This window comes from Rhamphochromis sp. 'chilingali' (assembly GCF_963969265.1).
Source record: "Rhamphochromis sp. 'chilingali' genome assembly, chromosome: 21".
Taxonomy (NCBI): Eukaryota; Metazoa; Chordata; class Actinopteri; order Cichliformes; family Cichlidae; genus Rhamphochromis; species Rhamphochromis sp. 'chilingali'.
In genome coordinates, this window is record NC_137949.1 from 28610132 (window position 1) to 28625902 (window position 15771).

A 15771-nucleotide genomic window follows, 5' to 3' on the forward strand; every position below is an offset into this window, starting at 1 on the left:
ACCAATACCTGTGCAATACCTTTTAGACATATGATATTTAGTAAAAAGCTGTTATCACTTAAAGGTAGTGAGATTTGGAAAAATATTCCAGCTGTAATAAGAGAATACATTTAAAACTCATCTCAAATGATGGCTAAAAAGGAACCAGACCTGTGACCATTCATTTTATACTAATGTGTGTTATCTTTAATGTCGTATGTGTTTATATTTATTTGTTGTTCTGTGTTTTCTTATTGTACTGTGGATTTCATGTATTTGTTGTCTGGACTATATTGTTGTACGCTGTCTGATGGTGTTTTAATTTTCTTTGTTATTTATCTTTTGTCTGCCCTGTCAGGGACTAGAGCTAGAAAACTGTTTAAGGTTCATTCTTGCACATTTGCGTGATAAGTTGATTAATCTGCACTGTCCCTTTTGAATAAATACATTCAAAATTCAAACTCGTCCGCAGGAAATGAATGCATGAAGAAGTTTTTTAGAATCATGGTGAGTCTGGTACTGTCAGACACATCTTCCTGAAATGGAAGAAGTTTAAAGCTTGCATCATAGTAATGATCATAAGACTTAACTTTTGGTTTTATTCTGTCAGCTCCTAATTTGCAAATGAGCAGATCACATTTTATTTTAGGACTAAGCAAAATTTTTATCTTTAATTTTTTTTAAATTGCAGTCATCCATTTGTTAAAGTCAGCCACCCACATTGGTGAATGAGTTCAGTACACTGTCACCTGGCTCCACAGAAATACGCTGTCTAGCATCTGTGTAACTACAGTAACAAAAATTTATGCTGTCTAATAATGTTTCCATGCATGTAAAGAAAAAAAGTAATGGACCCAGACAGCTACCCTGTGGAGCTCCAAAGAAGAAAATGTGCAAGCACCTTCCATGAAAAGAATTTCATCTGTTTTGACAATATGCCTCATACTTATGTTTAATTTCTTAAAAAACAAACAAACAAAAAACTCAATCAATTACTCTCTGTCACTTATGATCAAATAAGACTTTTAAAGGAACATAGCATAAAAGAGACAATAAGTCTAAAGGAATTATATAATGATGATTATACTATATTTACAAAATTTGTAAATGGTGTATTAAAAATAAACATGCTTAGCGTATAAATTTTTATTATCCTGTCAGATTTTAGGGAAGAGAAACTTGTAATATTCAGCAAAATATAACAAAACTAAGGGACTCTCCACCATTTGACCTTAGAACTGAAGAAGCGTCTCGGATGAGAGGTGAAACGTCTTCAAGCAACTTAAAGAAGTCCAGACGCTTTTCTTTGCAAGCTCCTTTGAATAACAAAACTAAGCTACATAGTTGCGTTCAAACTGCTAAAACTGTCATGGATGTATTTATAGAAGCATAAAAATTTATAGTGTTCATATGTGGAAAATAATAGTGTTCTGCCTCAGTGACCAGTCTAGACAGAATATAGAAACAGGAAACAGCCTACTGATCACTGCAGGTGTTAATCAGATGCGTGTGTGAATGTGTGTGTAGGAGGGGGAGGGTGCTTTTTTTTGACATTCTGTATTTAAACAAAAAAAAAAAAAATCTGTAAAGAGAACAACTATTTAGAAGTAAACATGCTGATTAGAGTGTATTAATGTGTCGTTACCTGTTCTTTTGCTGTTTTCTTCATGCGTGGACAGACAGTGACGACCTGCTGGTGGCATCGTTTGTGCACCACACAGGTACACACTGAAAAAAAAAAAAAAGACAAGACAATGAGTCAATGGCGGACTCATAACAAACACAGGTGTGTTTAGGCAACTGTGGTAAAAGGCAGAAAGAGAAAAATAAGTTCTGCTTACCTTGACACTGGTAACCCTGCTTTCCAAAAACACCCCTATTAACATAAAAGAGAACACATTTAGATCCAGTTTACATTCTACACAGAGATGCGCTGCCAGCACTGAATCACCCATGCGTGACTTTCTCACCAGATGAACTCTTTGCAGTGAAAACAGAAGGTGGGCTGACGGAGGAAAGTGGACATAAACTTGTGCCCATTAACCTGGTGTATCCTTCGCCTCACGGCTCCCTGCCGCTTCCTTGTAAACTGCTTGAAATTCTTCACTACGGCCTCATCTGGCAACAAGACAAGAACATAAGTTTGTAACATAAAAAGCACAGAAGAAGTGCGTGAACTCTTAGAATGGATTTATCACATTATGGGATTTCTTTAAAGTGGATATAAAGTCTTTATTTATACTTGAATGTGAAATATGAATTATTAAAATCTGTGTTTCTGCTCAACTCTGAGGATATTTCAGCTCAACATCACTGTTTTGCATTAATTCAACAGTTTGTGATTTTTCTGGTTCTTTTAGATTTGAAGTTTGATGACGTATTATTTAACTGTATCTGACAGTTACATGTGATGGTGCTGCATTACAGTCTGTGTGGTTGCGTGATTTTAGCGAGGGGGTGTCTGGGTTACTTCTTTGGTTCATTTTGACAGCTTTCATCAGGATATTTCTGGGCACCGCAGGGAGCCACTCTCACATAAAAATGTCCTCTACACACCCACTACAGTGTATGGACAAGCAAGAAAAAGGTGGAACGATTAGCATTTAAAAGCAGACACTGTTATCTCTCACAGTTCTAGGACTACTCCCAGGGACTGTAAAAAAACAACTTTTTTATTTTTAGGATGAATTATTGTCAATCCTCTTATCTTTCAATCAACTGATGAACTGTCTCACAAATGACGTAAAAAATTGCCATCGTTGTTTCCATGAACTGCAAGATGGCATCTATGATATATTAGTTTTGCCCAACCAGCAGAACAAAAGTAAGACAGACAACCAACAAGCAAAAAAAACAAAAAGAAAAAGAACCAAGCCCTGAATTATCAACCTGACAAGCTGGAACAAATAAATGTCTGGCATTTCTGAATGATTTTTAGAATACAAAACAACAGTCTGATATTACTTATTTGTAACCATTTAAGCCAACGTAACAGACAGACACTGCCTACACAAAAAAAAAGTCTAACAGAGAATTTTCCATAACTAAAAATAAAAACTCCTGACACTATTAAAACATGACTTCTTTCCCATATCACATAACCCTAGCATGATTCACAATATATTTTATTTTTATTAAATAAATTAATTCAGTCATCTGTCAAAGATCAAACAAGACTTTGAAAGGAAGGCAGAATAAAAGAGACAAAGAGTCTAGAGTTGTCATATTGTAATTTATGTTGTGAACATCTACACTGTAACTGTGTGTTTAGACCTAAGTAATGAAAGTCAGTAAAGAAATCTGCAAAACCACACAAGCATTACACATGCATTACGGAAACCTTTTTGCTGAGCCCACACCCCACCCCTGCAAACAACACATAGATGTAGTGTGGTTATTGTATGAAAAGGGGGCGTTCATTTCAGACTAAGAGCCTCTACATATACTGCAAAGCCCAATATACACACTACACATATTTAGTCCAACATATATTTTGCTTCAGGTGGTAGTGCGCTCCACGGGCGACAGGTATTTCTTGAAAATACACAACATCTTAATTTAGATTTATGCATTTGATGTGGTGTTTGTTGCTATTCATTGTGCTCTTGGCTACTCTGTTACGGTCTTGTCATTGAATATATATCTATACATCAAGAAAGAGACTCTGTGGAGCAATGCTTCAGATCACTGAGGTTTGTGGGTATTTGTTCATGCACAGCTCTCATGGTCCTGGCACAACATTTCAATCAGGTTGAAGTCTGGAATTCAATTGGGCCATTGCAGCTCCTTAATTCTTTTCTTTTTTCAGCCATTCTGTTGTAGATTTGCTGGTTAGGTTAATCATAACGTCCTAAACCTAACCATTCACCCACTTTTTCAAATAAAATAGTTTACAAAGGAGTTCGGGGTTGAATCAGTAACTGCAGATTGCCCAGGTTCCCATAGTTGCAAAACAAGCCAAAATCATCACTCCTCCAATGTGCTAGATAGTTGTTGTGAGGTGTTTGTGCTGACAGATTGTGTTTTGCTGCTAAGTTGTTCGGCCTTGCACAGCTCTACTGTACATTATATCCACACATCTCCACTTTGGTCTTGTCTGTCCAAAGGACATAGTTCCTGAAGTCTCCTGGTTTGCTCAGATGCCCCTTTGTAAACCTAAGATGAGCTGCTATACTCTTTGTTAGAGGGAAGAGGCTTTCACCTGGCATTCCTTCCAAACACATCATTCTTGTTCAGTCTTTTTCTAACTTTGCTGTTATAAACTTTAACACTTAACATGCTGACTGAGGTCTGTAAAGTCTGAGATGTATTTCTGGGGTTTTTTTTGCAGTTTTTCTGAGCATTGGACAGTCAGGGTGAATTTTGCTGAGCTGTCCACTCCTGGAAGGATTTTGGCATTATTTCAGCACACACCTGAATACTCCACAGAAGCAAACTTCCAAAAAAATCTGCTTTTATAAAGCTGGTCATACTTGCTGGTGATCAGTTAATCAAGTCAATTTAATGAGCGGCACTTGGCTGCTACCCTAGTCATTTCTATGGAAGCAGTAAAGGTGCACTTTGTTTTCACACAACTTTAAGCATTTCTGTTTGCTTTTCCTGTGTTTTCTTGACTGTAGGCTCTTGTTTCTGAGAATTAATTAATTGGGAACTTGTGTGAGGTGGCATAGATTTGCCAATGATGTACAGTCTCAGTGTAAAAAAAAAAGGAAAAAAAAAAAGATTTCAACCACACTGACCTACCCTATCACAAAATATCATCTTGATATGTAGAACTGGATGTTTTGTGGCTATCTGCATCCTCCTTGAGGTCAATCGCATTAATGATGCGAAAGCTTTTGATTCAGCTGTTTTGGACGTGGATTATGTCCACAAGGGAAGAACATGAGAGGAAGAACATTAGGAGAACCTTTTTTAGACCTACATGAGAAAACTGACAGGAACAACAGAGAATGTAGCCCAGTGTTGTTTTTAATCAACTTCTGCTTTAACAGTCCTGCACCATCACTTCCCACTCATCTCATTTAAATGGCCTTGTCTCATTGGTGAAAGAGTTTGTACTTAAGTTAGCGCCTTGATGTCGACATCTAAAAAAGGCAAACATTTTTCACATTCACGTGCATGCGCACGCACCTATCAGAGCCTTTGCATTGACAGACATTGGTATTTAATGAGTCAGATAATCATTATTCATAAGGGCAAGTGGAGTTTCACAGTAGAATAAAGGTGAAGGTAACACAGTGGAATTGTTTAAATAGCTGGCATTGTTGTTATGTTGCTCTTGGAGGGTGTTGACATGTAGGCACGAGGAGAACAACTAGACTGTGCGTTGCATACATACCATCTACAAAAGATCCGGTGAGTGTGATGTGAACATACACCTTGCCCTCTGGTTCCAAGTCCATCTGCAGATTCAAAGACATGACACGAAATGATTTCACTACACCCAGACAGTAAAACTGAAACACACATCTGCCACAGTGAAACACGGTTCTAAAGTATCTGGCTAGAAGCAGAGATATCCAAACCAAACTAGCTTAACCAAACTAGCTTACTAATATTACACAAATAACAAATCAGCCATTTATATACACTTAGATTGTTCAATCTCAGATCACCACATTTTTAGAAGATTTTTGCTCAGTGACCTTTGATTTGGCTGAATTTTTTATGCTTTTGGTCATATATAATAAACAAATATGACCAAAACTGTGACTTCTTCCCTCTTCTTCTTCTTCTTTTTTTTAAAAAAAAAAAAGCCCGTCCACCCGCTTTCAGGCCTTTTTTTTCTGCCTTGAAATCCGAAGCAAAACATGTATACCTTAAAACACCTTTAAAGAGCCTCTCTCAACATAAAAATGAATCAGGGTGTGTAATTTGGCACAGATACATCAAAATGACCGAGTATTGGCTAGTTACAATATGGGGAAAAAAGTGAGAAGTCCTTAAAGTGTCATGTTTGAAGAAAAATAACTTTAAATAATTCAATAAAGAAATTACATTTCAGAACACAACTAGTATAAAAAAAAAAGACCCTAAAATATCAGCGAATATGCATACCGTTCATTTCCATGACCCATGGAAGAGTCTTATAATTCAGGTAGAGTGTAAAATATAATGAGACTAGGGCACCGGTTTAGCTCAGCGGGTAAGCAGGCAACCACATGCCGCCTGGCTCGAGGCCGACCTGCAGCCCTTTGCTGTGTGCCTTTTCCGATTTCCTGCCTGTCTTCACTTACCAAGGCAAGATATATATATATACACACACACATGTGTGTATGTATGCATGTATATATAAACTGTGTGTGTGTGTGTGCGTGCGTGCGCGCGCGCACACACGCACGCACACACACACACACACACACACACAGAGTTGTACTGATGTACAGTTTTTCATACATACAAATAAATAATATGAATTTATGTGAGTAATGTCATACGAGACCCTATCCCTAATCCCACGACTGCTACAGGCAAGCAGGGACCAGGATCAGATTTTAATATAAGAAATGTTACAGTGTTGCATTTATAATGCCTCTTAGTATATTCAAAATTTTACCTCTTATATTTCATAATTTTTGCGATATTTATGTCCAAACATTACCTTATATTTCAAAGTGTAGGAAAAATACATTACCTCACACGTATACAAAATGTTATAAAACTTGTATAGAAAAATATTAGAGTTTTAGAAACAGCTGTTAGATCAAAGAATGTTTGGATTTAAATAGCATTGAAAATAGAGCTCGAGTCCTTCGGGTGTACTATCCCAGACTCACAACTATGGCACGACATTTTTGTGTCATTCTTCAGAGTGCACATACTGTCGCAGGAATCTGGACAATGGGACTGAAAGACTACAAAGCAGGCCTGACAGGTCTTACATGTCAGGCTACTTACAGTGAGAGTGGTGCCAAGCTATTTAACCATAATTAACAGCATCACCATCTGCATATATAAGTTGGCCTCTTTAAAGCTGGACAGAGATGAGCAGACAGAAAGAGATACTTCCTTCCTGCAGAAACCACTGGATGGAAATTTTTATGTCACCGTATGGTCGAGCAAAGCTCTATTTATACACATAAGCCCTTCCTGGAAAATACTGACAGCAAACCAGACGATGACACGGAGTATAAATATATAGTAAGCTCTGAAAAAAATGACTTGGTGTAAAAGTTTAAAATGAAAAAAGAAAAAGATAATTTCAGTTAAGAAGTGAAGAAACCTCAATTTTCTTTTCAGTTGCCACTCATATCCTGTCTCAATCTACAGTCTAGACGACAGGTTTGACTTGTCCACTGTGAGAACTTCCTCTGTGTGTGTGTTTGTGTTATGTTATCTTTGCCTTTTTGACTGCGGCTTAGTTTAAGTGAATAAATAAATAATAATAATAATAATAATAATAATAATAATAATAATAATAATAATAATAAAAAACAACAATACATTAAGAGGTTAGAATTTGTTTCCTTCTCACTGAGTGACAGAGCTCAATTGGGCAGATGGGCAGATTAAAGGAGGTGTCCATATTGTTTATCTTTATACAAACACATAAAGAACTGTGGTGCTACAGAAAATTCAATCTGTGATAACAAGGTTTTGGTTTGACTTTTGCATCTATTTCAGGACATGCAGACATTTCTACTTACTTTAGAAAGGGAACCATTGCAAGCTGTGCAAGTGCACATTTTTTATACAGACCTTAAAGTAATCTCATAACTGTGGGTAAAGGTAAAGGACAGCAAGACGCTGTAGTTAAAAAGCAGAACACTGAATGCTACATCATAGAGAGGGAAGTTTCTTTTTCTTTTTTTGTAAACGGGAGGAGGGTAGGGTCCCTTTTTCAGCCAAGCGAGCAGCACAATAATCAGTGGTGGAAAATGTTGAGGGGCCACATTTAACCCACTTTTAGTTTCATAGCTTGTAACCCTCAAAAACCACTGCATGAACACATCCACAAGTACTTCAAGACTGATTAGAGCAAACACATAAAATAAACAGCAGCTAAACAACCGAATAATAAGCAAAAGACATCACAAAGTAGTGCTGGGTACTGTCAGCAGGTGGGAGTCAAAGGAGCTGGGCTTGTGTGTGTGTGTAAATGCCATGTTAAATGTCTCTGAACGCCTTTGGGTTAAATGGAGGAGTTGAGTAACTTCCTGAAGAATTCTGCTTAAGCTGTGCTTTGAGTCCAGTAAAAGCCAGAAGAAAAGACACGAAGAGTTTTGTGGAGGTTTCTTTCCTGGACACAAGAAGGTGTGAAAAGAAGAGACAGAGAAAAAAAGGCAACACAGAAAGAAGAGTATTTGAACACAAGCCAACTGAGACTAACTATTTTAGCAGTAAGAGAGAGAGCTGATCAGCTGCCTGGTGAGAAGACTGATAAACAGCAGTGTGGGCGTGTGGAGGCTTGCGCCTCATGTGAAACAAACCAGCCCAGCACTTCTGCACAACAAAGCCCTTAAAGCCTTCACAGTTCAGATCTAGCGGATAACGGCTTAGAATTTGTGTCTTGAAGTGAGAAAGTCAGCTGCACTAACCAGCCACTTCTTCTAAAACTGCAGACCAAGCTCCACTTTCATACCACTTCCCCTACACTTCTGGGGTCTTGGTGTAAATGTCTGCAAAAGCAGTCTTGAAAGTCATGCTTCTCTCTACAAATGCGACTCTCAGGGGACTTTAAAGTGCTAATTCTTGCCAATAAATACATGCACTGCTCATGAAAATCATTTAATTACCTTATTAGTAATTCTGTGTGTGTATATATATATATATACACATATATATACATATACACACACACATATATATATATATATATATATATATATATATATATATATATACATATACACACACACATATATATATATATATATATATATATATATATATATATATATATATATATATATATAGCACAGAGGTTAATTATATATAATTAACCTCTGTGCTATGTGCAAGGGCAGAGCTGTTTCCAAATGTGAGATAGAGAACTACTGAAGGTTATAGCACTATTGCATTATATTGCAATTTGCATATTATTGCTGATTGATACAAAACCGCCACATTAAATGGACTCTATGAGGCATTTGTTTCTAATGTGCTATGACGTAATGAGAAAGTGAGGAGACAGCGTAAGGGCCATGCTCAGGTTACATTCACACCTGCAGTGGCTTCTAGTCCTGAAGGGATGAGAGTAAGTCTGAACAGGGAAACTCCAGTTTCAAGAAGCACTTTTTTGTGTTTCAGTGTAAATAAGAGTGAAACCACTGTGGTACTTCACATAAGGCTTTAATTTAAGCTTCATGAGGTCATTTTTTCCACTGAAAACTGTGCATATATGGTATTATAGCAACAAAATTTTGGACAAAGTTTCTTTTACGCCTCAATCGACAAAGTTTTGTGAACTGTGAAACTCTGTAAACGGCTGAGAGCAGACGTGTGGAAGTTATAAAAATACATGTCTCTAGAGGCAGCTCGTGCAGGCCTGGGTACTTCTCTGTATTTGCTTGTGAGTTAGCAGGTCTTATAAGTAAAATTAACACCTCCCCACTGCAGTTGCATGTGTGGTTTGTGACCATGGTTGCTGCCAATAACAATTCTAAGGCAGTGTATGAGCAACATTTATGACAGAGGTTCTTGACCCAACACTTTATGTTGAAAATGAGTTAATAAATCTCGGACTCTGTTTAAACCTCTTCCTCCTGTAGAAGCAGGGAGGACCTCAGTGCAGATGGGATGGTGTTATTGTTTTCAGGCACAAAAAGAGGGAAAATTAGTCACACACTGAGGCGTGTAGTGAACAGCGCCCTGAGCTTAATAACAGGCTTTGCCTTCTAAACCTGCTCTAAAACGCTGTTCATAAAGTATTAAAGCTCTGATGTGAAGTTAAAATAGCGCCTAATGTGAATGTGACTTTAGAGGTTAACTTTTTTTTTTACTATAAATCAACCTGGAACTACATTTTTAATCAGTCTTATAGCGTTGTCTTAAAATTGCTTAGGTATGGATAGAAGAAATTAATAATTTAAGCAGGATTAGAAAATATAGGATGATTTTTTTCATCATAAGGTCCATATTTTGATTCCGGGACTTTAAATTCAGAAAAGTTACCCTTGTAAAGTAAAACAAAACAAAAAAAAACTGACTTAAAGCACACTTGTCTGATTGGCCAGCGTTGAGAAAGCCTGCTGAGGAGAAGCACCGCGTGCCTGTGAGCAACACTTGTTTATTTTTGCATTTGTTCACTGGTTTGTTTGTTCTTGATTAAAACTTGAATCTCAACTTAACTTGCTTATTTTGGAACCTTAATCTAACCAGGAATAAGCGCATGAACAACATGTGTAACATGTGACTGATCTGTAAATATTAATGCCCTTTGCATTGTTTGTTTTCTCGTGTTCGGTCAATTAAGTCTTTCAGTCACAAGCTGCAAAAAACATATGTACAGCTTTTTTCCTGTGCATGCTTCAGTTAATTGGCATACAATGCATGACTGACATGGGAAAGGTCTGCTGTCAGGAACAACCAAAGCTAACAAAGCTAGCATGGTATTTGCTGACAAGAGTAAATTAAGTGTCAGTAAGACTTCTGAAGAACACTGTTTTACTGAAATGTTTACATATATATTGGCAGCAAGACGACTTTAGTTTGGCTTCGTAGGCCTGAAGATGACTATAAAGAAATCTCTGTAACATTTTTGTTGCCGAAAGTAAAAATTTAGCATTCCCAGTACAGGTGGGTCAATAAAATTACAATACTTTTTTTTTTGCCATGCAATTACAGACACACTGGGGGGTGTTACTCAAATGAATGAGGGTAAAATGCACAGAAGCTTTAGTAAAGATGGTGAACATCCAGCTGAGAATTCACTGAACTAATCAGTTATACACTAATGTGACACCGCAGTGTACGTACTGCATATAAAATTCCAGCTTTTCACCCTTTAAAAAAAATTATCCTTCAGTTACACAGAATACTGTATTCAAATGTTATTGTGGGCAATGTATCAAAATAATATCACACTAGCTTCTGAGATACTCTTTGAGTAATTCAAAGCTGTCTGTATAATGCATTTTTAACATAGTTAAAGCCTTGTTTAACATGAATATGCAATTTAAATTGCATATATATCTGACAAAAAATAAGAATAAAAGTATATGTTCCCATTAAGCCATCCATAGGTTTGTAAACAGTAGGCCCATTTCACATTACCAACTAAAAGTGGATCAGTGATAAATTTCTTTAAGAGCTTTTGACACTAAAGTTTCTGTATTATAAAGAATTGTAAAAGTCTCTTCCTTTGCATTATTTCTCATACATATACTACAATAAAGCTACATGAGATGGGACAGGCAGAAACTTTGGGTCAGTTACTGCTCCAGCAAACAGGAACTGGTTCATGTCTGGGTATGTGGCAGCTGTAAGTGATGTGAGTGATCATGCTGGACATACTAAGTATTGTTGGTATTGGACCTTCAGGTATATTGATTCTGGCTGTTATTTAATTTTCCAAGGCAATGTATGATGGCAGGAAATGCCATCATACTGTCATTGGATCTGAGGCGTTTTTGGCTCCGGGTTGAACCAATAAACTCTGCTTGGAGGTGTGTGTACTTTAATAATAAAAACATTTTCTTCTTCTTCTTCTTCTTCTTCTTATTATTATTATTATTATTATTATTATTATTATTATTATTATTATTAGGCACTGTTCTCAGTACGAGACCACAGGCCTGCTCTCATATTGTGAGGTGTATGTAGTGGTGTGTGGCCAGCTGCACATCTGTGCCCCAGGGCATCCTGACAGACGAATCCACCCATGTTTATGGTTAAAGGATGGTCTAAATTTAAATGGAAGAAATAACACTTAAACAGCCATTAAATGACAGTTTCACTTAAACAAAAAAAACAAGGGAACCCTAAAACTTACCCATCCCTCAAAAGTCTCCCCTGTGTTGGAAGTTTCGATGAGGTCCTCGAACTGAATGGTGCAGTTGGCCACAAAGTCATCATATCCGATTGGAGTGTCGTGGAAAACAGCCAGCTCGATCTGTTTGCCGTCGTTCACGCTGAGGCAGAACTCCTCGTTGTACGTGGGCATGTTGGTTTTCTGCTTGGTGTGAGTCTGCCCAATTTTGTAGTCGTCCACCTTCACCACAATATAGGGGTCCATGGCTGGAGGAGCCTTGTTGAAGATGACAGAGTGGCGGAGGGAGAAGGTAGTCGGTTTCAGATCCACCGCCTCGCCGATCCGGAGCTTTAGATACCCGTTAAACTTCATGTTTACTAAGCTTATATATGCGCTAAGTTAAAAAGACAGCAGGCAAATTAAAAATAATATTTTAAAAACAATATGGAGAAAAAGTCATTCACGCTCACTTCAGGTCAACAACGACCAAATCTGTTCACAGTTCTTGGTGTCAGCTCATCCTGACCTAAAAGTTTTTGTGCTGACCGTCTGTGCAGCGCGTTTACTGTGAGCGCAAAAAGCTGCAGCCAGTATCGGTGCGAACCTGCTTCAAATGCTTTCAGTAAATAGGAAGCGACAGCATGCTGGGGAGGAGGCACAAGTTCCGCATAACATTTGACACACACACACACACACACACACACACACACACACACACACACACACACACACACACACACATCAGCAAACCTCTCAACCTGTCACTGTCGGGTTGGTGTGTCACGTGGTTGTATTGTAGTTCTTTGTGTAGAAAAAAATGGAGTCTGGTACTATATAGACCATGATGCAACACTCTGTTTGTGTAAGGTGCTGTGGTGCTTCACCTGTCCTTCACTCTGTGATGAAATATCGCCCCTTTGGCTCTTATCGTGCACTACAGAGTCCGAGTTTCTCATTTATAACTTCAAGGGCTTTATCAGGCTTTAAAAAGATTTAAAAGAGATTTTTTCTTTGTCAGACTTGACTGGCTACTTTTTACATGCAGTTGCCATAGCTCGTGTAACAGCTGCTTAAGTATACTTTAATCTAAAGCTTGCTAAAACCATAAAGAGTAGGCTTGATTAGTTCTGATCAGAACCAGCACAGATAAGCTGACCACAGGCTGTCAACAAAGAAAATCTACCCTCGCATCAGAGCTCCCGACAACAGCTTAGCCTTGCACTTCTGCAGAAGTGGAAAAAAAAAATACAACAAATGAAAAAAATCTGTTTCTAAATTAAAGAAAAACAATGCAAATAACTAATAAATAAAGAACTGGATGTACTTTTACACAGTGTATTGATAGTTTTATGTTTGCAGTTTGCTCTTCATCCAGTAGATGGCCATGAAAGATCAGTAAATACAATGAAACACCCTGAAACGAACATGAGACGTGACACATAAGTAAGTATGCAAAGCTCTACTTTTTGTCTTTATATTTAGAGCCTTAATGGATTTTATCAGGACACACCAAGTAAAAATCAATCAAACAGACGAGTTTGGAACGAGACTTGATATTTATTATTTAGTGTATTGTTGGACGTTATGATGAGAAATATTTCAAAAAATCTAATGTAATTTAAACCAAACAAGCAAGCAGGAAGTATCGTGCTTCCAGTTAGAGCCATAGTGACGTATTTTCATGCAGTTTGGCGTCTGTGCACCACCGCAGGGGATCTGAAATCAAAGACTGAAGATCTGATTGAAGTGCAGACTTTCAGCTTTAATTGACTGTTTAAGAATTGCAGATATTTTTTTACATAGAGCCTGTCATTCTCAGAAGCTCAAAATTAATTAGACAAACTAACGTAATTTTATACATAAGGCTCTTTCCCCCCTCTTTATTTATAGAGTTTTTACATGCAGTTTGACATATCAGGCCTAATAAAACAAGTACCAAACGATACAAAGACATACCTCAATACATTCAGGCCATTACAATTTGGATGATTTTTGAGAACTACTGAACAGCATATAACCAATCCCCATCCCAAGCTCCATAAGGATCATTTTTAATATTTCATGACTCCATGACGTCTAGAACCCATCACCAAATGCTGTGTTTCGTCTCCTGAGATGCTATGTCAGCCAAACCGAGTTGCTGCTGGTTTGTGGGTATTTTGGTCTCCAGTTGACTAAAACGCACGCTCTATTAGCCAGAGATCATGTGACCGAATTGACTCACTTCTTTCATTTCATGAGAAACTCTTGGGTGCTTCTGCAGTATGCTTTGGGTCATTATCCATTTGCACCATGAATTGCTGTCCAGTCAGTTTGCAGCATTTGACTGAATCTGAGCACACCTCACAGTTCATTTTGATACTTCTATCAGCAGCCACAGTGGGACCTGCTTCCACTGGCAGCCATACATACCCATGCCCTAACACTGCCCCCACCATCACAGACGGCATGTGTAGCAAGCACCCGACAGACACAGTGTTTGACGTGTTTTTGCATTTCTTTATTTCGCTTGTTTAGCAGTTCGCTGTGACTAAGGCACTCGAGCAAGGAGTCAGCTCCTTCTGTAGCTCCTCCACTGCACACACACCCCGTCAGTCTCTGCCATCACTCTATATAGGGAGAGAGAGTCATCAGTCACAGCACACACACCTGTCCCCACCCCTCCACTGCAGCATACCAGAGACCACACTCCTGCCACAGTATGTTAAGGAGAGCTGTTTCTCTTCTCCATACTCCCATTTGAATTGTACAAGTTAATCTTGATTTAATCTGTCCATATATATATATATATATATATATATATATATATATATATTTTTTTTTTTTTTTTTTTTCAGAACTGTGCAGGCCGTTTAGATGCTTTTTTGCAAAGTCTAATCTGGCCTTCTTGCTCTTCGGGGAAGCCAGTGCTTTCCACCTCATTGTATAAACTGCATTTATATTCACAAGGGCTTCTCATGATTGTAGACAATGATACACATGCCTCCATGGGAGTGTTATTGACTTGGTTAGATGTTGTGAATGCTTTTTCTAGCCAAGCAAAGCATTTGTAATCATCCATTTTAGTTGTTTTCTGTGGTTTCCAGGTAGATGCTGAGCCATATGGGAGCATTTATTCTTTATAAGAATGCACCAGACTGTTGATTTGGCCGCTCCTAAAGCTTTTACTATCTTTCTGATAGTTTTATTCCGGTGTTTCAGACTAATGATGGCCACCTTTACCTATATCTTTGGACCTCATTGTCATGGCTACTGAACGGACTCACGCGCAGACAGTTCTTTCTCAGAGAACAAAAGGAGATTTATTTACAACAGGGATCACCTCAGTGCTATATATATATGTACAGTGAGTTGGGAGGGGGGTCCAGGGCTCCAGGAAGAGAAGCAGGGGGGAAATCCACACACACGCTTCCTCTTCCACACAGTCACCGCCACAGCTCCTCCGCACACACGCACTCCTCTTCAGCCGCACTCGCTCCAAAACTCCACACACGCTGCCACACCCGGGCAGGTCCTGTGATTTGGTCCAGAAGAGGGATATCTACACACAGAAGTTAACGTTAGTTCCACAGCAAAATACACACAGGGCATTCTTTTGAAAATGCCGAGAGCACGAACTCAGGAGGTTCAACGTTCCAGCGGTGAGCTGCTCTGTGCCACTGCCTTAAATAGCAGCTGGGGAAATCAGCCAGATCAGCAGCAGGTGGACACAATCACACAGGTGCGTGGGCCAAGAGCGAGAGCCCGTAACGAGCTCCGCCCAGGCAGAGAGGAGGAGGAGAGACAAAGAAAACAAAAACAAACAACAACAACAAAACCTGTAGCCAGCGTGGGCCAACCAGAGAGACACGGGGACCATGACATTCATGTTGAGAGCA

General features: G+C 38.5%; 1 protein-coding gene across 1 annotated transcript in view; it reads right to left on the reverse strand.

The window, feature by feature from the left end:
* The window catches only part of prkcha (protein kinase C, eta, a), a 28858-nt gene extending 16343 nt beyond the window's left edge, over positions 1-12515 (reverse strand). Inside the window, exons 1-5 of the mRNA XM_080871696.1 lie at positions 11915-12515; positions 5321-5384; positions 1950-2097; positions 1821-1855; positions 1625-1707 (exon numbers count right to left, since the gene is read on the reverse strand). Of these exons, the coding sequence (XP_080727822.1) occupies positions 1625-1707; positions 1821-1855; positions 1950-2097; positions 5321-5384; positions 11915-12265 (681 nt within the window). The 5' untranslated portion in view covers positions 12266-12515. The remainder of the gene's footprint in view (positions 1-1624; positions 1708-1820; positions 1856-1949; positions 2098-5320; positions 5385-11914) is intronic.
* Between the last annotated feature and the right edge of the window lie 3256 nt (positions 12516-15771).